Here is a 22,550-nt window from a genome sequence, read left to right as displayed (position 1 = left end):
CAGCATATTAGTGGACTCTAATAATCAGGACTGTGTGATTGCACCATGGCAAGATAGAAACTGGCAAGGGGTGGAGGATATGGAGGAATGAGGCTGCATTGTTTTGGCCTAGAAACACTGTCTTGCCACCCCCCCCACCCGCCCAGCGTGCCCTTATCTGGAAATTTCCACCCCACCGCAAGCCAGATGTGGAGGAGGCCTCTGGGCTCAGCCTGCGGCCCTACAGCCACTGTGGTGCGGATGGCACAGCACACACGGCGGCCCGGCCAGGCCCAGAAAGGCAGAAGCAGGAACTGGAAGCCACTTTTTCCCCTCTGATGATGCAGAGATGGCATTTGCCAAGCGGAGTGAAACACACACCTCCCACCACCCTCCTGGGGAGACATGTGCAAGCAGCAGGCATGGTCACATGGGCCCTGCGCCGTCCCCCATTGGCTGGCACTGCCTCACGCCACGCCTGGAACAACCACAGTTGCTGCAGTTACATAGCTGTGTTGTGTCAAACAATGTGCTTGCAAGCGTGCCCAGAAGCACAGGCATCCCAGCCCTGCCCCCACCTTCACCAGTGCTTGCTGTGCGGCTCCAGAGAGTCAGAGGGGAGCGGGCCATCCGCCCGCCCCCACAGCAGCCACTGGGACACAAACAGATGGCAGACGCTTTCGGAGAGAGGAAGGTGCCTGGACCGGCTCCATTTAACGCCCCTCCCCTTGCCTATCAAGTGCATCTCATGAAGCTTCCCCTCTCTTCCCCCAAGTTGCAAGGATGACTTTCTGACAGCCCGTTTCCTCAAGCCTAAGTCCAGAGCGTCACTTGTTTGCAGAGACCACCAGAGAGATCTGAAGCGGGGAGGAGGAACACCCACTGGCTCCCTCCCCCAGCCTAGCCACCCTGTTTACTGCTTCGCAGAGGGTGCAGGGCCAGGACCCTTCGGGCTTGGGTTCTTTCTGTCCAAGCAACAGACTGTGCTCAGAGGGGTCCTCTCTCTCTTTCTCTCTGCGCTCCAGGGTTTTTGGGCCCAGGTGGCTTCATTGCCTTACCTGACTCAGCAGTCAGATCAATGCCTCTTTGGCTACCAGAAGGAACCAGCCCCCTCCTCTCTTTCTGCTTCTCAAATGCCCTGCAATGGGTGGAGAGGAGGAGGAGGAGGAGGAGGAGGAGGAGGATGGGGCCCCTGTGCCCAAGATACCTGCCTGCAGCCCCTGTAGGGTCCTCTCTGCCTGGACTGATGAGCTCCTACCTCTGGGTGGCCCTGAAACTCACGGACTGGAGGAGGGCCAGCAAGGGGGATGGTGGAAAGCTGACAGCCGGACTTTGCTGTCCTCCGACACAGCCTAGGCTGCTCTGGACACTCACAGGGGCAAGAGAGAGAGAGAGGAGGGGCCACAGCTCACCTGCTGTGCATGCAGAGAGGTCAATCTCCAGTTCAAAGACCAGGGAGCAGGTGGTGAGAAAGACCCCACAAAGGTGCCTGAAGCGCTGCTGCCAGTCAGAGGACAGTTGAGGGCTTGGTGAGCCAAATCAAAGGTTCAGCTCCTCTCACCTACTCTAGCACTTATCGGGGCTCAGCTGTGCTTCAGACTTCTCTTTCTAGAGAGCGGAGGCATCCCAAGTGTGAAGTGCCTTGCTTTGGCATGGAGCTAACTGCAGGCCAGGATGCACCAGGAGGGATGGACCACTCCCCTCTCCCCTCAACAAGCTTATCTCAGTGGAAGATCAAGGTAACACCATTAAGGCCGGTTCAGGAAGAGGCCACAAGCCTCAGCAGCACCTGCCACAAAACAGGCAAGGGCAGGCGTGCGCCATATTCCTTGGAAGCAACTCGGGCCAAGGGTTAGGAGAAATTTGCCAAGATGTCCAGCCTCCTTTTGCAGGGATAAGACCCTGGCCGGGGAGCTGCAGGCAGACACAGCATTCGTCTGCGGGAACTTGGCTAACTGCCTCCTGCACAGGCCAAAACCCACCTTGTGGAAGGTGGCATGAACTGCCTTATTGACTGCCATGCTGGGCAGGGAGAAGGACCCCACAGGCCTTCATAGCTGGATCCTAGGCTTTGCGGCGGAAGGAAAGCTCACACCCCTCCCTGCCACGCAAAGGCAGAGGCCAAGGCTTTGCTACAGGGACCCGGCACCCAAGACTCCCAACACTACCCCGCCACAGCCGCCTCAGTTAGTTGCATTTCCACTTGGTGCAGATGCAGTGAAGCAGGGACAGGAGTGTGTTTGCACACCTAACTCGGCTGTCCAACAGGTGATGGGGCAAAAAGGTACCATATTTAGTCAGGGCGAACAGCCCAGTGACGGAAGAGAGCCTTGGCAGGTCCCACATACACCCTCCCACCCAAAGCAACGCGAGAACACCCCTACTGTAATGGGGGGCAGCACCCCCCCACCCCCATTACAGGGAGAGGAAACAGAGGGTAGTTCTTTCTTACATAGGGGAGAATGGATAGGAGGGAGGGGTCTGCCGCTCTGGCCCCCCCTCCCCTCCAAACCCAAGTTCTCTTTGGGTTTCCCCCTCCCTCTCGGCCAGAACCCCACCTCCCAGGGCCCTCTTCCCTCCCCTCTCCCAGCAAGAACGGAGACCACCTCCAGTGTATAAATACAAAAGGTAGACTTTATTGCAATGTCTCAGGAGTTACAACATTCAACTAGGAAGTGTGATAATGAAGCACATGCCCATGCCGGGAGGTGGCTGAGTGGGGGGCAGCCCCCTGAAGGCTCCTCTTGCTGCCACCCCCTCCCAAGCTGGATCTGTGTGCTGCCAGTGGGCGCCTTGGGCGGGGTCCGCCTGGGACAGCAGTAAGGCAGCCGGCAGTGAGCTCCCCCTCATGGAGGGGGTGGTGGTGTTTGTCTGTGTACAACGTTCAAGACAAACCGTTACGGGGAAGCCACAGCAGCCCCCTCTCAGTCCCCATCCTATGGCCTGGGGTCTGCCTTTCGGTCCAAATCCCTGCAAACTGAAACAGGAAGACAGAGGTGGCGCCCGAGTCTATACAGAAGGCAGCAGTCCTTGTGCCCCCAAGGCTAGGAACCGGGGAACACAGAGCCAGTGCTAAACAGACAAGCCAAGCCTGGTAATCCCCACATGGCAGCATGTCCAAACAAGCTGAGGGGCTGCTTCTGCAGCCACCTCCCTCCAGCACCAGCAGCAGGACAGTCCTCTCTCCAAGGCTGGCTTGCCTCTTGCCAGTTACAAGTCTTTTGCCGACCAGGCCGGGAGCCTCAACATGGCACACGGTCCCTTTTCAGACAGGGAGGCAGGACTTCTTCAAGCAGGGCTGCCTGCTCCAGCAGGTGTCCAAGCTCCACCGTGGTTGCAGTTGAGCCCCTTTCTTCAGGAGACAAGTCTCTGCCCAGCTCCAGACAGCCGGGGGCCCCTCAAGGGCCCGGGCCAGGACCGTGGCCTCAGAAGCCATCGCTTGGAGTCCTCCAAAGGAGAAGTGAGGAAACCACTTTCAAGGAGATGCACGTAGAAAGAGTTCTGTGGCTCTGCCCACCCCCAGGACAGAGCCACCTTACACCGCAGAGCCCACCCTGTGCTGGGCCGGGGCAGCAGACCCCGGACTCTGCTTCTGGGGGGTCTGCGGCACCACCTCCAGGGGCAGCCGGGACTGGAACTTCTGGAGCTGCTCGGGGCTGGCCAGGTTTTTCAGGAGGCTGTTCTCCCGCTCCAGCTGGGAGTTCTTCTCCACCAGCTCCTTGATTTGCTCTTTGAGGATCTCCACCTCCTCCCTCACGGCATACATCAGGTGGTTCTTCACCAGATCCTGCCGAGGAGGAAGAAGAAAAGCTCTGGTGAGTCAACAGCACACCCACCACTCTTCCAAAGCAGCTCACTGCTGCAACAGAGCAACACTCTACCCACCCCACTCGCCGCAAAGGCCACTCCCGAGAAGCTCTCTGGGCTAGGAAATGCTTCCAGAAACACAGAGGGGAACCTCCTTCACCAACGCAGAGACTTCCATACATTGGCTGATTACCCCTCTGCAAGCTGGGCCCATGTGACCCTGAGTCGCTACAGACCAGAAGCCAGGGTGCCAGGCTGCAGCCAGGGCCTCAAAGCTTTCCAGCCGCCTAATCTCTTGAGGCCAGATGTGCCGAAGGGCTTGCTGCATTTCAGCAGAGAGGAAGAGGCGCTGCAGAGGGACGCTCACCACAGATGGCTTGCTGGCCTGCCTGCCCCACTGAGATAGCAGCTTTGGCCAAACAAATCCCGGGTGTTTTAATACGGGCCAGACCAGGGGCGTAACTATAACAGGGCAAGGGGAGACAGGTGTCTGGGGGCCCACTGCCTTGGGGGTTCCCCCCAGAGGCAAGTCACATGACTGACTCCCCCAGCCACACACCCACCGGGGCTTCCTTCAGTTGCATTCATCCTCCAAAACTGATGTGAGTGTTAAGACCTGGAGCTACCAGAACAGCGTGTCTTGCTCTAGTACCATTAAGTGACTTGCATCATCCACAATTTACAAAACCTTTTTAAAAATAATGTAGGATGATGTTCTATTGTGGCACATGCACACACACACATTTTACTATGCTTTTTGTTACCACTATTTAGCCTCATTTAAGATTTCTTTACTTCATGAGCTGAGCTTCAGTGAGGGGGGGCCATTTTAAAATCTTGTCTCTGGGCCCCCTCCAACCTTGTTAGCCCCTGGGCCAGACTACTTTCTGGAGTGTGAGGGCCCTCTCGACTCTGCCATCCACAAGGCGCATTTGAAAAGCAAAGCCCTCGCAAGGCACTCCCTGCAGTCGTACTCCATGGGCTTTCGCTGGTTCCTCGGGGGAGCCCTGGCCGACCCGCAAGGCGCAAGTTCAGCCCCGGGGGGTTAGAGCGCCTCTCCTTCCCGGGCTCCTCCTCTCTCTCTGCACTGCGGCTGGCCCAAAGAGGCGGGCAACGGAGGACCGCGCCTCGGGCTCTCCCCTTCCCCCGGGAGAGGCAGCGAGAGACTCACCATCGCCTGCTCGATCTTGTTGTCGATGGCCACCACGCTGTCGCCAGACGCACTGCAAGAGACAAAAGCGGGAGGCGCCGTGAGGCAGGAGGAACCGTCGAACAGAGATTCAGCCCCGGGCCCCTCCCTGGCGTCCCCGCGCGACCCGCCTCCCCGTGTCTCCCTCCTCTAACCTGTTGTCCAGCTTGACCGAGACCACGTCCCCCCCCAGCAAGGAGGAGAAAAACGAGATGGAGAAATTGTGCAGCTGGTAGACTGCCACCTCCATCGGGGACTGGTACACGCCGGTGCTCATGGCTACGTGCAGCGCCGTCGAGGGGCTTGCGGAGCGCCGAGAAGTGAGAGTTTTTCTGGGGCGGGTGTGAAAAGGTCGGACGGCGCACGACGGGCACGGCGGACGGACGAAACTAAACTGTGGCTATTTGGAGCCCGCCCGCCTTATATAAGGAGGCTCGCGACGTCACATTGCGTCAGCCTGGCATGCAAATAAGGCCCCACCCCCTGCCTCGCACCAGCCGCGGATCGAGTGTCAGCGTTTCCTTGTCGGGACAGCTGCGCGAAGGCGCCCTCTGCAGGGCCAGTTGGGTTTATACGCTCGTAAACTCTTTATGGAGTGGTTATCATACTCCAATGGAAATCGAAAGAAAGAAAATAAATCATAGTCCACAGGCGGACTTCGCAGAAAAGCCAGAGTCGAAAAGGGACTTTAAACGAATACAGATCTTGTTCGCCCGAAAGGCGAAGATTCTAGCCCCGGGATTGTACCACAAAACCCTCGGCTGCTCTTTCAAGGGGTGTTTGCGTGTCGTCGGGCTGCATTTCGTGGCGCGTTTGCTCAAGCGGACAAGACACGCGCCTTTGCTCCCTAGAGCAGAGCGGGGGACAGCCAGGCAAGAGGGTCGCAACATTTCCCCGTTCTAGCGGCCTCCCCTTCGCCCCAAATCAATGCAGAGCCCCCCTTCCGAGGCTCTAGGCAGCGCAATACGTTAGACGGGCATGCGTTGGGGTTGCCCTTCTTCCGCCCCCAGCTCGCCTTTTCAGGCCCCCCACCGAAGCTCTGAGCAGACGCGCTTGAGCCTGGCGGCCTTCGGCCCAGTAAACCCGAAGCAAGTTGACAGGGAAGCGAGCTTCGGTTGCCCGCTGGTCCTTCCGTGTAAACACGTCTCGGCCCTAATCCTGGCGCTTCGGTTTACTGAGAGGAGCAGATAGTAGCGAGGTCAGGCTTCTTCCTGAGTTTGCAAAGCCAGGCTGCACTCTCAGGCTCGCTTACCCGGGAGTAAGTTCCAATGACTTACTCCCGGGTAAACGCGCATAAGCGCGTGCTGTCGGATTAATTAAGCAGGGCCTTCAGACACCTTCCTCACCCCGCTTGCATAAGGTACAAAAAGCGCTTCCAAAAGAGAAAGAAAGAAAGAGGGGGGGGGGGAGTTTGTTTTCCTTCTGCAGCGAGGGCAGGTTGCAAAACAAGGGGCCGGGCCCAGATATGCAAAGTAGCAGCTCCCAAACTCAGAAGAACTAGGTCGAGGTTTACCATTACATAAGCAGCCACCCAAACATGCCGCTGCTGCTGCGGCGACTTGCGTCAGCTCCAGCGGCGGCCTTGGAGGCTGCCTGGTGGGCGTGCAAACCCCGCGCGGCGCCTCTCTTCGGCTTCAGGTCTTCTCTGGCTGCCGCAGGCCGCACGCCAGGACATCTAGGCCCGTCCCCGCTCACACCCTTTGCAGGCAAAAGGTCCCCTCTATCCCCGCCCCACAGCCTGGGAAAGAGCCCTTGCCGGAGAGCCGCTGCCAGTCAGAGTAGATGGCTCTGGCCTAGGCAGACGCCGTTTGACTCCGTCCAAGGCAGTTATGAATGGGGAACTATGCTCAAAACTTCTTGCCTCCTTGCAGAAGGCAGGCAGAATTCTGTGGCTCACAGCTCCGTGGCCGAACACCTGTTTTCCATGCAGAAGGTCCTCCGTTTAATGCCTGGCAGCATCTCCAGATACGGCTGGCGCAAGATCCTTCTTTGCCCGACACCCAGTTGCTGCCAGTGCTGAACTACTTCCTTTCCTATTTGCATTTATCGCCTGCTCTTCCTCCAAGAAGCCTAGAGTGGTGTACATGGCTATGTTTATCCTCACAACAACCCTGTGAGGTAGGTGAGGCTGTGAGCATTACAGGGGAATGGGGCACTCCAACCTAGGGCTGCAGAGTTTTGGCCCTCTAGTCATTTTTGGACTATAATTCCCATCATTCCCAGCCACAGTGGCCAATGGTTAGGAATTCTAGGAGTTCTAGTCCAGCATCTACAGGCGGATGAAAGTTGTGCAGCCTGGCTCCACCCCCTACCCCGTGCTGGCTAGACCAGACAGACCAAAGGTCTGACTGAGTATAAAGCAGCATTTTATGTAACCAATGACAAAGAACTTGGATTCAGTCAGAATACAGCTGCAGCCAGAGGAAGGGGCCCCTCCTGAAGTCAGACCCTGCATGGTCTGAAACATGTTGGCTCTGCCTCTCTGCCCTCCCTTCTTGGCACTCCCGAGGCTCTGTGGCCAGAAAAGAAAAGCACACCTTCTCACTGCCCCTTGGGGGGAAAGCCCCCTGACACACACACTTCAGTTCAGGTGGAGACGTGCAAAGGTGCACCTGTGCCAGAGGCATGCCAGACCCTTTCCGCTTCTGGACAGACACGTGTCGTGGTTTGATGGTGGTGATAGTTCGGTATTGTTCCCACGCTTCCACAAATCCACGCAGGAAAGTGGAACATAGGAAGCTGCCATATACTGAGTCAGACCATAGGTCCATCTCGCTCAGTATTGTCTTCACAGACTGGCAGCAGCTTCTCCAAGGGTGCAGGCAGCAATCTCTCTCAGCCCTATCTTGGAGATGCCAGAGAGGGAACTTGGGAACTTCTGCTCTTCCCAGAGCAGCTCCATCCCCTAAGGGGAATCTCTTCCAGTGCTCACACATCAAGTCTCCCATTCATATGCTACCAGGGTGGACCCTGCTTAGCTAAGGGGACAAGTCATGCTTGCTGCCCCAAGACCAGCTCTCCTCTGATGCTTGCCTTCTGATGCACATACATGCCTTCCGATGCACTGGGATACACCAGCCCTTGGCCAAGCCCCCATGGAGCAGGGCAGGAGCAGCTCTCTCTCTCCTGTCACTGTCCCTGAGATCCCCACCACCCTAGTCCTCAGCCATGGTCCACACTATAGATCTGCAGAATAGCCAAGCAAGGCAACTGTCCTAGGCCCTCCTCCTTCAATCCCCACTAAAATCAACTGGAAGGGGTTGATCTGCGGCAGGTTTCACACCCTGCCAGGGCTCTCTAAGGACAGCCCTGGAAAAGCAGCGAGGCTCTCCAAAGGCTCCCTGGCGGCGTGGGAAAGGGCTCCAGCATTTCCTCCAAGCTGCTGGAGAGTCAGAGGGAAGTGCAGGCCTGCCAAGTCTCAGAGGGGCCAGGCAATGAGCTCAGGCGAGGTGGCCTGAACAGGGCTGCTTGCCACGCTTCCTCTCCCAAAGCTCTCTGGCAGGCAGAGGCTCATTCCACAAGCAGGCTTTCCCCTGACTCAGCATGGCAGCAACAGGGGAGGGGGCTGCACCTGGAACTTCTGCCTTCCACGTCAGTGCCACCGCTCTGGCCCTTCTAGTTTTGGATACCAAGTACTTCTGTTTCTCCTCTGGGACAAGAAGAACTCTCTCTTCTCAGCAAGAGAGCCCTGCCCCATGGGCACTTTTGTGGCCCAGTGGACATTTGATGGCATTGAGTTTGGACTCAGGGGCCAGGACTCCGGCTCCCCTATGCACAACACACCATCAGGCAGCCTCACCTGCAGCCCTCTCTCTGGCAGTGGGGTTGGCGGGGCGGGTGTGATGAGGCCCTTTCCAAACTGCTGGATAATGATTGCTACTAAGAACAACTTTCTCCCACCCCGGCAACTGAGGTACTAATACTGGGGGCAGCCAAGAGGGGGTCTGGGCCACCCCCAGAGGAAACCCAGCCTCCTTGACAGCTCTTTCCCCCGGCTTGTGTTGGCGGAGAGCAGCCTGCTGACAAGTTCCCATCTCCAGCTGCTGGGCGGCTGCTCCCTTTGATAGGGGCCTTGGCCGTACTCCCAGTTCTGGGCTCGCTGGCACGCCAAGAGGCAGCTTGGGAGGGGCCTGCTGAGCATGGCTGCCGCCTTGTGCACCAGGAGGGGGACTCCCTTCTGCCTCCGTTGCCTGCCGGGGAGCTCCAGCGGCCCCTCTCAGCAGCAGCAGCTCTGCTCTTCTGCCAGGCCCACCTCCAGTGGTCCATCATGTGCAGCATCAGTGGGATTCCTCTGGAGCCAGAGACCGCACTGCTCTGAAGAGGAAACCTTCCTGGCTGGCTTGGGGGCAGGAGGTACCTGTACTTGTTGCCTGGAGATCTTGATCTACCTATCGACAAATCACAGTGGGATCTCTTCGGGGGTTTTGGAGAGAGCTTTTGTTCTTTCTAAAATGAAGCACCTTTTTGCAAAGGAAATGCCAGACATTAGGAGCCACCTGGCTCTGCTTATTCCCTTCAGGAAGCGTGGCCTGATCAACCCCCATCTCTTAAACTGCTGCAGAACATCTGTGGGGTCAAAATGCATCTGCCGAAACAAGCTGCAGCCTGAGGAAGCGGACAAGATCCTAGGCAGTGTGTGGGCAGCATCATGCACTCTGGACCCTTGCCCTTCATAGCCAGCAAAGTCTGCCAGGGAAGGAACAGGTAGGTGGTTGGAGCCAATTATTAATGCTTCATTAAGGGAGGGCAAGATGCCATCAAGCCTCAAGCAGGCGGTGGTAAGGCCACTATTTAAAAAGCCCTCCCTTGATTCCACCAAGCTTGATGACTATCGGCCCATTTCAATCTTCCTCTTTTAAGCAAGGTGATAAGAGAATGTGGTATCTGTGCAGCTGCAAAGGCTCTTGGATGATACGGATTGTTTAGACCAGGGATTCTCAACGTTGGGTCCCCAGATGTTATTGGACTTCAACTCCCATAATCCCCAGCCAAAGGCCACTGGGCTTGGGGATTATGGGAGTTGGAGTCCAATAACATCTGGGGACCCAACGTTGAGAATCCCTGGTTTAGACCAGGGTTGCTCAATTTTGGCCCTCCTGCAGATGTTGGCCTACAATCCCCATAATCCCTGGCTACTGGCCACTGTGGCTGGGGATTATGGGAGTTGTAGTCCAAAAACAGCTGGTGGGGCAAAGCTGCTCAGGCCTGGTCTAGACCCTTTTCAGTCTGGCTTTCACCCTGGGTTTGGGGCTGAAACTGCCTTGGTTGCCCTGGTGGATGACCTAAGCTGGGAACTAGAAAGTGGGGCGGGGGGTGCATCCCTGTTGGTTCTGCTGGACCTCTCAGTGGCATTCGATACCATCAACCATGGTATCCTTCTGAACCGCCTCTCAGGTATAGGGACTGGGGTGGTGCATTGGAGTGATTCTGGTCCCTTCTTGGGTAGAGGTTCCAGAAGGTGGTGCTGGGGGTGGGGGACTTTTGCTCGACTCCTTGGCCTCTGGGGTCCCACAAAGCTCAGTATTGTCCCCCATGCTGTTAACATCTACATGAAACTGCTGGGAAAGGACATCAAGAGGGTTGGACTGAAATGTCATCAATATGCAGATGACACTCAGCTCTACCTTCTTCTGACATCAGATCCACTGCTTAATGCATGTACTGAACCGGGGACTAGAGGCGGTGATGGGCTGGATGTGGGCTAGCACACAGGTTAAATCCAGACGAGGTGCTGCTGGACAGCAAAAAAGCCAATCAGGATAGGGTGATTCAACCAGCTCTGGATGGGGTTGTACTCCACTTGAAAGAGCAAGTGTGCCGCTTGGGGGTGTTGCTGGACCCAGTTCTGCTTCTGGATGCTCAGGTGGAGGCAGTGGCCAGGGGTGCCTTTGCACAGCTTCAGCTAGTGCACCAGCTGCATCCCCTTCTCGAGAAGGCAGATCTGGCCACGGTTACCCATGCCTTAGTCATGTCGCAGCTGGATTACTGCAATGCGCTTTACGTGGGGCTGCCCTTGAAGAATATTTGGAAACTTCAGTTGGTGCAGAATGCAGATGCCAGGGTTCTCTCTGGAACTGCTTGCTTGGAGCATATCACACCTATTTTGAAAGAGCTGCACTAGCTGCCAATTTGTTCCTGGATCCAGTTCAAGGTGCTGGTTATTACTTTTAAAGCCCTTAACGGTTTGGGCCCTGGATACCTGAAGGACCACATGCACCCAAGGGTTTCTGGCAGGCACCAACAAGGTCATTGCTCCATGTGCTGATGTTGAGAGAGGCTAAATTGTCATGCACACAGGACAGGGCCTTCTCTGTTGTTGCCCCCAAGCTCTGGAATGTTCTCCTAGTGAATGCCAGCTCTTTGACATCTGTGGCTGCTTTTAAAAAACTAAATACCTTTTTTATTTGTTCAGGCTTTTACCCCTTGGGGGATGCCAGGTTTCTTAAATTTCCTGCTCCTGCTTATCTTGTTAATGTTGGTTGTTTTTAGGTTTTATGGTTTTTACTGTTACAAAATCTGGAGACCCAGGTTTGAGAACCTGTTTTAGGGCATTAGATTGTGAACGTTCCATGTCAGTAAAACGTTTTAGGAACATGTTTGTACCTCAATTCAAAAACCTTTCTGTGTTTACATTAGGACTGTTTGAATGCCCCTCTCTCTGTCTGTAGTGTATACACATTTTGGCCATGGTTTACCCTGATTGGGATATCAGCCTATTCACTGGTCAGGGAACATCCTGTTAATTTCACCATTTGGGGACCAAAGAAGAGGGAGTGAGGTTACTTCCTCTCCCCTTTTGTCCCTGAAGCCATGGGAGGGGGACTTGTGCTAGGGCAGGGGTTTCCAACCTTAGGCCCCCAGATGTTGGTGGACTACAATTCCCATCATCCCCGGCCGCAATGACCAAAGGGAGTTGTAGTCCACCAACATCTGGGGGCTGAAGGCGGAGAAGCCCTGTGCTATGTGGAGAGAAGCAGGTGGCCAGCCATTGGCTTCCCTTCAGACGGTCAGATCCCCTTCTCTGGCTGGCTGAGCGTTTGCACCTGGGTCTGCTCCGTGTGGCACCAGGGTCTGAGGGCAACCCTTCTGCACACAGCCCTCAGCTCCTGCTGGCCTTTCTGCCAGGATGGAGGGCTTCTAGCATTGGCAGAGACCCTCTCCTACCAACCTGCCCATCCCATCCACTCCATTTTGATTCTAAGCATGTGTACTTGTGGCACAACCACTTTCCTAATATAGAGAATGATTAGCAGAGACAGCTATTAAACACACACACACACACACACACACACACACACACACACACACACACACACCCCATATTGGATTCTGAGCTCAGGCAACTGAAACTCTGCACTGAGAAAAGCTGCCTTCTTTTAAAAAGAAGCAACTGCGGGGTGGGAGCAGGTGCAGGAGCTGAGTCTGCATTTCCAGCACGCCCAAGTGCATCGTCTCAAAGAGTGCATAAGAGCCGGCCAGCTGCTCCATGGGGTTTTGCCAGGGCTTGGATTAGTTACCACCCAGCACAAGTCCAGCAATGGGCCCTCAAAGTCAGGCTGTGCTGCAGGCTTGCCTGGGCCTAGTTCACACAATAGTTCAAACTAGTGGGCCTGGGTGCAGAGCATCTGCGCCTCTAGTTGGGCTCAGCCGTCCACCCTCCATGACGCCACTGCCGTCTCACCCCAGGGGCCAGGGCCAGGCCGTCCTGCCGCCGCCTCCCTCTGCCTTGCCATCCTCCTCCTCGGGGCAGTGGGGCTTCGCCCGCTGCCCCCTGGCGCGGGCTCCTCTCTCCCTTGCACATGTCGCCCCCTCTGGGCCTGCCACTGGTCGTGGCTGCAGTGGGGGCGGAGCCTGCCACATCCCCACGCATCCCCTCTACAGGAATTAATTGTATAGATTTAGGTTATTTATTTGATTTATATACCGCACCTCCAAAATGGATCATGCGGTTAATGAGAGTTACTGACATTAGCATGACTTGTGTGAACCCACACCAGGGCAGGAATCTGGACCATAAACCACTTTGGGATGGGTTCACACAATCCCTCTTCTGTCAATAACCCACATTGAACAACTGTGTGAAGCAGGATCTGGGCTCCTCTGCTCCCACAAGTCATTCACCTGTGAAATCATGGAGAGGCTGAAGTGTTACTCAGGATGCAGAGGAAACAGAGGAACTGAAGCTGGCTGTCTGCATTGCTGGGAGATCTCCTGCCTGCTCAGAGGACAGCCAGTTCTGTGTCACTGGAGTACAGAGCTGCTGTCCAGAGGCCTTTCAACCACGTCTCCTTGCAAAAGGACAGCTGAGGCCACAGCCAAACATGCCCCATGGGAGCCTCCTATTAATAGCTGCTGCAGCCACTGTCGAGATGCTCCCATCTCCAACCCCGGGCTGTCCACAGGATGCTTTGGGTATCCATGCTACCCATTTTGCTTCTTGTGACCTTGTCCTGAAACGCTGGGCCTCCCCAGCATGCTTCAGGATCAGGGCTGGGTGTCTTCTGCAATCTGGCCCCACAAAGTTAGGGAAACTGGAATGGGATACAGAATTTGGCATACCCCAGATTTTGGCTTTAATTTTTAACAACCATATTTCTATTCCCCAAGACCCCCCGCGAAAAAAACAATGAGTCTGAAAATATGTGAAGGCAGAATGTTGACCGCTGCGTATTTGAGCCAAATACAGACCGCCTTACTGTCCAGAGTGGACAGTTCAAAGTGCTGTTTTTGGTTTGGGGGGAACGAATTGATCCTGAACACACACAAAGAGCGAGTCCCGAAGCACCTTGAAGGCTGATGGATGTTTTGCAGTGGATGCTTTGCGGGGACCGGAGCTCACTTCTCCAGATCTCAGGCATCCAGTGAAGGGGGTAACATCTCAGACTCTCCATCATTTTCCAGGCAAATGACTTGTGAGAGCCGAGGAGACCAGATCCTGCTTCACACCAGGCGGTCTATGTCCCCAGGCTTTGCCTTCAGTGGCTTTTTGCCTCCCTGCCCCACACAGAGTCTAAGGCTCCCCGAATGGATTCAGGGCAGTGGCTACCCACCCCCACCCCCCACCTGGGTGAACCTCCACAGCTACTCTGGAGGTGCCACTCTCAGGCACCAGTGAAACCTGCCGGGGTGGGTGTGCCCAGGAGATGTTTTGGTGCGCCGGCCCACGCTTTCTGAAACAATGCAGGCCAAGCGCTTTGAAGGCACTCGGGTGCTCCCTGCGAAGCAGAACTGTTTGTTTTCCTCCCACCAGGCTTCCTCACGAGGAAGCGGCAGCGCCCCTCCCTCAGGGGAAAGCGGGCCAGCCAGCCGGGCTGTTTGCTGACAGGTCTGAGAATCCAGGGAGCTGCCAGAGCGGCCTTGGAAGGGTGTTATGATGAATGGAGCAAGCGTGCCCAAGAGGCCTCTGATCTCCAACTCCAACACGCTGATAAAAACAAGGCCTCCTGTCTTGCCTTGACAGCCGCGGGGCTGCCGGGCCCGCCTGCTCCTGGGTGCACTCCAGGCGGGCTGCACCACCAGGACATGCTCCCGGCTGGCCGCCCGCATTCCGCACACAAAATCCGTGTCCTCTCCCAGGGCTTAGCTGCACCTTTGGCTTGGGAAACCTGAGAAGCTTCTGCAGACACAACACCACACCGTTCAGGCTGCTCCCCGCCCCTTGTTTTTATTGTCTGGTTTATCTGTCCCCGCTAATGTCATTGAGGACTGCTTGAGAAGCAGCACCGCAGCCAGAGAAGCACTGCCTGTGGCTGAGCTGCCCTCACAGCAGCGCTTGGACCTCTTAGCAGCAGCAATGAGGCAAAAGGGTCCGCATTTCAGAGCAAAGGGTGGAAACTGGGTGCAAAGGCTGGTCTGCCGGGAGGTGCTGCTTTTAGCAGGGAGAACACGCGGCGGCCCTCGGTTTAGCCCTCTCAGCTCTCTGCCTGCCCCTGGGCCATAGTTTGCCCCCATGCAGTAAATAGCAGCCGGAGGAGGGGAGCAATTGCGATCAAGGAGAAACAGTTCAAAGGCTTCCGGCATTCATCTTGCTTCCTGGATCAAATGGCAACTCCCCAGGGGCGGCCTCGTTGACTAAGAGTGCTAAGGAGATAGATAATGTGGAGATGGGGGATCCTTCTCCCAGAGGGACGTGCAGTTGGTTCCTGTGCCCACGTAGCCTCTCCTCTCTTCCACACAGGCACCTCTGTGCAAAACGCAGGCCCAAACACATCATCCCCCTCCTTGCAAATGCCACCACAGAGAACCAGGTTTCTCGGAAGCCAGAGCTGCTCACGTAGGAACAAGCAGCAGGACAGTCTTTTAAGCTTCTTTTAAAGTTCTTGCTCCTCTGAACTTTTATTATTATTTACATTTTACATCCTGCTCTTCCTCCAAGGAGCTCAGAGCAGTGTACTACATACTTGAGTTTCTCCTCACAACAACTCTGTGAAGTAGGTTCGGCTGAGAGAGAAGTGACTGGCCCAGAGTCAACCAGCAAGTCTCATGGCTGAATGGGGATTTGAACTCAGGTCTCCCCGGTCCTGATCCAGCACTCTAGCAACTACACCATGCTGGCTTCTTGCTTCCTCTGACTCTTGAGTGCAATACCCAAGCAAATGCCCCATGAACTTCATGAACTTCCATGAACGGAGTTTAGGCTGCCAGACCAAAAATGCCCAAAGCCTCCCTGAAACTTCCTAGCCACCAGCTCTCCAGCTCACTGCCCTCTGCTGGTCTGCCTCCAGATGCTTCCCCTCGCCCTTTCTCTTGGGCCCTGCAAACACTCCTCATTATTACAGAATGTAATAATGATCACCAGGGGCAGCCTGCCCAGAGCGTCTGACACCTCCCAACCCCGGTGCATTCACACAACCCTCTTCTCTTCCTGGAAGCCGCCTCATTCCTACAGACAACACGGCTGAGGCACAGCTCCCCATTTCTGCCTGCTCTGCAGTCGGAATGCATCTGAGGCCCTTCACAAGCTCAGGGTGCGCCTGAATTCCCCGTGCAAGAAACCTGCGCATGGCCATGTGTGCTGGGAAGCAGGGCAGACAGGTGCCTCCGTGGTTCATCGCCACAGGGGTGGGAGGAGGGAAGAGGCAGTATCTCTGCAATGAAAGCATCCGTGGTCCCACTGGGAAAGGGTCCCCCTAACGTGGTCCCCCTGCCCTCAAACCAGGTGTGAGCCTTCGTCTCTTTCCTGGCTGCCCAACACACCAGTTCCATCTGCGAGAGCACTGGGAGGTCCCAGTCCTGCCCATGCCTCCCCCTTCAAAGCTCGCTCACTCTCCTCTTCTCCTGCACCCTCCTCACTCAGCTGCACGCTCGGCTTCAGCACCCAGACAGAGTCACAAGGGCCTGAGAGGGCAGGGGAGGTCATTGGGCCTTTTTAGTCATCCGGGTGACCGACTGGCAGCTGAGCAGGCCTGCTAGCTCCTTCCAGGCCAAGGAGAAGCAGCTGCCTCCTTCTCAATGAGCCAAGCTGGGCTCCAACCACGGCCAGGCTGGAGGTGCCATCGACTAACCAGACGTAACACATAACAGAACATAAGAACGGCCCTGCTGGATCAGGCCCAAGGAGGCCCATCTAGACCAGCACCCTGTTTCACACAGTGGCCCACCAGATGCCACTGGGAGCCCACAGGCAAGAGGTGAGGGCATGCCCCCTCTCCTGCTGTGACTCCCCTGCAACTGGGACTCAGAGGCATCCTGCCTTTGAGGCTGGAAGTGGCCTGTAGACCTCAGACTAGTAGCTGCTGATAGACCTCTCCTCCATGAAGTGATCCAAACCCCTCTTATAAGAACATAAAGGCCCCCAGCTCTTAGGATGGCAACGCGAGTTCAAAATACATGGGGAGGTCACCACCTGGAGCCCCACAGTGGGCTCCAACACCCTGAGCAGCACTTCCCCAGTTTCCAAGAGGCCACTGAAAAGGGGCCATGCTGGACTGGAGGCAAGAGCCCACCTGCCAGGGCAGAGAGAGAGAGAGAGAGAGAGAGAGAGAGAGAGAGACCCCTCCCACCTTCCTGCTCCCCTTCCCCTTCCCATTAAACATTTCTTAGCCATTTTCCAAACACAAACTCTTTAATGCATTCCGAAGAAGAAGAAAAGGTCTGGGGGTCCGGGTTGAAGGTGGCCCGTCTAATTCATAGGAAGCTGCCATATACTGAGTCAGACCATTGGTCTATCTAGCTCAGTATTGTCTTCACAGACCGGCAGCGGCTTCTCCAAGGCTGCAGGCAGGAATCTCTCTCAGCCCTATCTTGGAGATGCTGCCAGGGAGGGAACTTGGAACCTAGATGCTCTTCCTAGAGCAGCTCCATCCCCTGAGGGGAATATCTTGCAGTGCTCACACATCAAGTCTCCCATTCATATGCAACCAGGGCAGACCCTGCTTAGTTATGGGGACTAGTCATGCTTGCTACCACCAGACCAGCTCTCTGCTCCCATTAAATAGATGAGCAATACGCTCTCCAGGCTTTTCAAGACAGGCACCCCTGGAAGTGGCCCTTGGGTGGAAGGGGGCCCAGAGGCCAGTTCAGGGGCCCCGTATGGCTAAGGGCCATTCCTCTTGAGGCACGGGCTACAGGCAGCCCAATGCTTTGGCCCATCACCCGAAGAAACAGCAGCAGCCAGCACATCACATTGTGGCTGCTCTGGAGAGCAAGGGAGCAGTATTCCCTCTCACAGGGATTCCCAGATGTTGATGACTGCAACTCCCATAATCCCCTAGCAAAGGCTATTGCAGCTGGAGATGCTGGGAGTCGTAGTCAACAGCATCTGGAAATCCTTGTTAGAGAGATCACTGCAAGGGGACAGCAGATGGACTGCCCCACCACCACCAGGCACCCCTGAGAATGCAGCCCTTGGGGAATTCCGTGCAGAGAGTGGGCCATGCACCTCTCTGTGGGAAGCAATCAAATGGAGGAGCTGGGCATGGGGCTGGGCCCCAGTGTTCTCCCTAATTTTCCCCATCTCTGTGTACGGAATGAGGTTTGTTCTGAGCAGCAGTATCAAGGCAGTGTGTGCACACCTGCATTCGGAGTGGGGTCTTCCTGAGTCAACCTGAGCGGGATCTAAAATTCACTGAGCGGACATCAAAGAACTTGTGAGCGTGCGCACGCCTTAGAGGGAACGCTGCTGGGCGCATCGATGTTTAGCAACTCTTGTCCTAGCAGAGAAGTATCTGTGTGTTTTCTCGGAGGAGTGGGAAGGAACTAGCCTCTCACTCTACCCCCAAACACAGGCAGTCAGGTGCCAGCCCAAAGCAGGGGTCCCTTCCACTCCAGGCATTTGGGGTGGAATGCTTCTCTCTCTCCTGCTGAGCCATGCACCCAGCCTCTGCTTGCTCCTCAGGAGGAGGCTATTTTGGGCACTGGCTACCAGTGCCTGGCCCACATTCACTTCCCTCCGAGACCCATAGTTCCCAAACGAACAGGAAACCCATGCCAGCCTTCTCTGGGCGTGGGCCCAGCCCTGCTTCCCGTGGCCCCCACAGCTGTCGGCAGCCTGGGCTAGGAAGCACCTTAGCCACCCCCTGGCCCCTCCCAGGGCCTTATGTAAGGGCAGAGAGCCGCCTCTCACGGCGGCAGCTAGTTTGCCTGCCAAACACCGCCCCCTCCAGCTGGCAGCAGCAGGGCTCGGCCATACATGTGGGGAGACACGTGTGTGGCAGTTCCAAGAGGGCGTGGGGGCGGCCATGCGCACGGCTGCCTGAGCAGGGCACGTGGGGGTGCGCGTGTGCGTCTCCGGCTGGCTGCTCCAGGCAAGTAGATGCCCAGAGAGGGAGCCGGCGGCTTGTATGGGCACGCTGGGGAAAGAGAGCTGTGGGTCTGCAAGGAAGGGCCCCGCACCGGAGCGGCCGAGAGACACATGCACCAGTGGGCAGACAGGCACCTCTTTGGGGCTGCACTCCAGGAGCTGGCCGGCAACTGTCACGGAATCAGCGCAGAAGGCCCAAGACCCAAAGGCTCTCAGGAGCAGACTCTGGAGCTGGTCTTATGGTAACAAGCATGACTTGTCCCCTTAGCTAAGCAGGGTCCACCCTGGTTGCATGTAAATGAGAGACTTGATGTGTGAGCACCGTAAGAGATTCCCCTTAGGGGATGGAGCCGCTCCGGGAAGAGCATCTAGGTCCCGAATTCCCTCTCTGGCAACTCCAAGGTAGGGCTGGGAGAGATTCCTGCCTGCAACCTTGGAGAAGCCGCTGCCAGTCTGGGTCGACAATACTGAGCTAGATAGACCAAAGGTCTGACTCAGTATGTGGCAGCTTCCTGTGTTCCATCCCTTCAGCAGCTCCAGAGCCTGCCTGCCTGCCGCAGGCATCGACCCCAAGGAGCTCAAAGGCAGACCCTCCTTTCCTGGGAAAGAAGCAGCCAGCTGTCCCCTGGACCTTGAAGCCCAGTCCTCTGTTGGAGGCACTGAAGCCCCTAGGAAGAGGATGGGGGCGGGAAGGGTCAAACTGCCATTCACACTGGGTGGGGGCTGGCCACAGCAACTGGGATTCTCCCCGTAAAGGCATCTCATCGTCTCTTTCCCCTGGCTTCCCAAGACAGAGCCCCAGCTCTTGCTCCAATTCAGGCCAAGCTAACTGAGCCTCTCTGACCTGGAGGCGGGGGGGGGGGGAGGAGAGGCAGGGGCTGCCCCGATTCTCCGCACCTTGTGCAGACCAGAGCATGGAGTCAGGCATCGCACAGAAGGGGCAGCCACCCACCCCCCACCCCTTGACAGCCACACAGCTGCCCTTGAGACCAGCATCTGCGGCTTCTGCATTACCCCAGTGACCCCCTGAATGCACATTCCGGTATCAACCGACGCGGCTCCAGTTCTCTTGCAGGGCTGGACTCAGCAGGCAGCCCTCTTCTCCCTGTATGCTAGCAGTGGCAGGGGATGCCCCACTGTGGATCCTGCCCTGCCCCTCACCAGTCCTTTGCCTCAGGACCCAACCTCTGGCAGCTGCCCCTATGGCCCCCGACACAAGGAAGCTGCCTCAACCAAGTCACACTCGGTCCGTCTAGCTCAGGATCGCCTGCACTGACAGGCAGCAGCTGCGGCGGAGAACAGCGGTTGCCAGCCAGCCAGCCAGCCCTGCTGGCCAGGCGGTGCTGCCAGGGGCGGAAACGGGGACCTCCTCCTGCAGGCAGAGCAAGGGCTCCTTCTGAGCAGCCGCCCACCCACCTGTGGAAGAAGAGCAGGATGGAGAGCAGGGTCTGGTCGATGTTGCGGTTGCAGATGCCCTGGTTGAGGAGGTAACACGGGTCGCGCACCACCGGCTCCAGCGAGTCCTGGCGCATGATGCGGCTCAGCTTGTCGGCATTCAGGTTCTCACAGGCCAGCTGCTCCCGCAGGAGCTGGAAGGGGCTGGCCGGGGGGCTGGCCAGGTTGTTGTTGTAGCCCCGGCCGGGGGTCCGCTCCAGGCCGCTGCGGTTGGCCAAGTCCAGGCAGCAGCTGCAGAAGTCCAGCCCGATGGAGGAGCGGCATTCCTCCGAAGAGGAGGAGGAGGAGAAGGAGGAGGAGGCGGCGGGCGAGGCCATCCGGGAGCCCGCCAGGGTGCACCAGCTCCAGCGGCGGCTCCACAGAGGCGGGCTGCTGTCCTTGCCCCGCTGGCCGGCCAGCGCCGAGAGCGGCCTCTCCTGCTCCTCCGCCGGCTGTGGTGCCAACCTGCCGCCGGCGCTTCCGAAGTGCTGCTGCTCTCTGCCTGCCTGGCACTGCCAGCCCTGGCCCCGTGGCGGCGGCCCCTCCACTCGCGGGGTCCGACGGCCGCCTCGACCCAGAAGCTGCCGCTGCCCCCTCGAGCTGCCTGGCGCTGCCCTCTCGCGTCGCATCTGGGCTCTGCTGCTCCGCGGCGGCGGCGGCGACTCACCCTAGCCTCCTTCCCTTCCCTTCCTTCCCTTCCCTTCCTGGCCCGCCCCCTTCCCTCGGCTCTGGCCCGGATTGGCAATGCGGTCCCCAGCCCAGCCCCACCGCCCGCCCGTCCTCCCTCCCTCGGGTGGCGCGCCCAGCCCGCCCCAGTGAACGTTCCCCTTCGCCGCGCCCTCCCCATCGCCAGGGTCGCCACGTCCCCTCCCTTCGGTCTACGCAGGCAGGGAGGGAGGGGGGCGGCGCGGAGCTTCTTGTAGCAGAATTTCAGGTGGTGAGGGGTACACCTGCTGAATTTCTGCCTGCTAGGCAGCTCTTCAAAGCTCAGGAGCCCTGCCCTCCACACGACAGACCCCCCCCCCCACGCCCCGAATCTGAGCAAAGCGAGACCCTCGAGCGGGAGGAGAGAGAGACTAGGGGCGGGGAAGCATCCGGGGGAGGGAAGCGGGGCGCCCCCCACGCCTGTTTGCCTGCATTACTCACACACGAAGCAACAAGAGTCGCAGACGGACCCTCGGAGCTGCTGCAGGCCTGCAATGCTGCAGACCCTCCACCCAGATGCTTCTCTGCGCTGTACTCCGGAGAAGCGCGGCTGCCTGCCCGGCTTTAAATTTTCCAGTGAGCCTCTGGCGCCGATCTTGCGTGAAGGTCTGGCCGCCCTGCTCGGATTGGAACCGGCTTTACAGCGGGCGCGCGGGAGAAGAAGGCAGCCCACGTCGTGATGCTGCTGCCCCCTGCTGGAGAAGATTGGAGAAGCAGCCTCCCCTAGGATCTCCCTTTGGAGAGCGATGGGGGCGATTCCTCCCGACTCGTCGCGTCTCTCTCCACTTGTCCTCAGCTTCATCCTGACCACCCAAGTGGCTGGCTCCTTCCATGATCCCCCACCCCGCTTACTGCCCCAGATGCCTGGAATTCCCCCCATTCCCCCTTCTGTCCTCGCAGCCTGCCTTAAAGCACCCTCGCCTTACTCCCTTCCAGGAGCGTATCTAGGGTGAGGCAGGCAGGGCATGTGCCCCGGGTGCCACTTGAAGGGGGGCACCATTTCTTAAAATTTAAAAATATTTTTTTAAAGGCTGCTGAAAACAAAATGGCCACTGCGCATGTTCAAATGGCCTCTGTGAGGCCCTAAGCCATACCAGGCCTCACAGAGGCCATTTGAGCATGCGTGGTGGCCATTTTGTTTTCAGCTACCTTAAAAAAAAATATTTTAAAAAATGGCCACCGCAATGCTTAAATGGTCCCTGTGAGGCCCTAGAGGCCAGCAGGGGGAGGGGGAACCTTTGCAGACCCCCCACAGCTTTTAGGAAACCCCCCGAAGGGGCTACAGGTAATTTTTTTAAAAAATAATAATATAATATAAGTCACTGTACACATATTCAGATATGTGACTTGTATGTGACCTTTAGACTTGTATTTTTCCGCTGATATGGTAAAGTTATCTGAAAGATGGGTGTCAGATGTTTGGACAGGGGGGCACAATTTCAATGCTTGCCCTTGGCGCTATTTTCTCTAGATACACCTCTGCTCCCTTCTTCTCTTTCCATGCCTGAATGGATTAATGCAAACTTGCCAAGGGGCACCCAACTATTAGCTGAAGTTTTGTACAATGCATGGTTGTGTGTGTGTGTGTGTTTTTTTAAAAAAATAATGATGGTTAGCAATGAGGGTATGCAGGCCTCAAGATTCAGCTCCCCACCCCCCATTCATCCAAGTTCACCATCTCTTTCATAACTGGGA

The 22,550-nt window shown here is 56.9% G+C and overlaps 1 protein-coding gene across 2 annotated transcripts; it reads right to left on the bottom strand.

Annotated features, from left to right (window-relative positions):
* Positions 1-2,593: 2,593 nt before the first annotated feature.
* TSC22D3 (TSC22 domain family member 3) lies at positions 2,594-20,875 on the bottom strand. Of its 2 annotated transcripts, none has more exons than XM_053274200.1 (3): positions 20,133-20,875; positions 4,958-5,009; positions 2,594-3,766 (listed from the first exon to the last, which is right to left on the bottom strand). In XM_053274200.1, exons 1-3 carry the CDS (start codon positions 20,777-20,779, stop codon positions 3,515-3,517), a joined length of 951 nt encoding a protein of 316 aa, XP_053130175.1. In that variant the 5' UTR covers positions 20,780-20,875; the 3' UTR covers positions 2,594-3,514. The 2 variants fall into 2 exon arrangements, with proteins under 2 accessions (XP_053130175.1, XP_053130176.1); XM_053274201.1 differs by lacking the exon at positions 20,133-20,875 and adding an exon at positions 5,131-5,380.
* Between the last annotated feature and the right edge of the window lie 1,675 nt (positions 20,876-22,550).

The sequence above is a fragment of the Hemicordylus capensis genome, chromosome 11, assembly GCF_027244095.1.
Source record: "Hemicordylus capensis ecotype Gifberg chromosome 11, rHemCap1.1.pri, whole genome shotgun sequence".
In the NCBI taxonomy this organism is placed as follows: domain Eukaryota; kingdom Metazoa; phylum Chordata; class Lepidosauria; order Squamata; family Cordylidae; genus Hemicordylus; species Hemicordylus capensis.
Note: the sequence above shows the minus strand (reverse complement) of the source record. Positions and strands in the feature narration are given on the sequence as shown.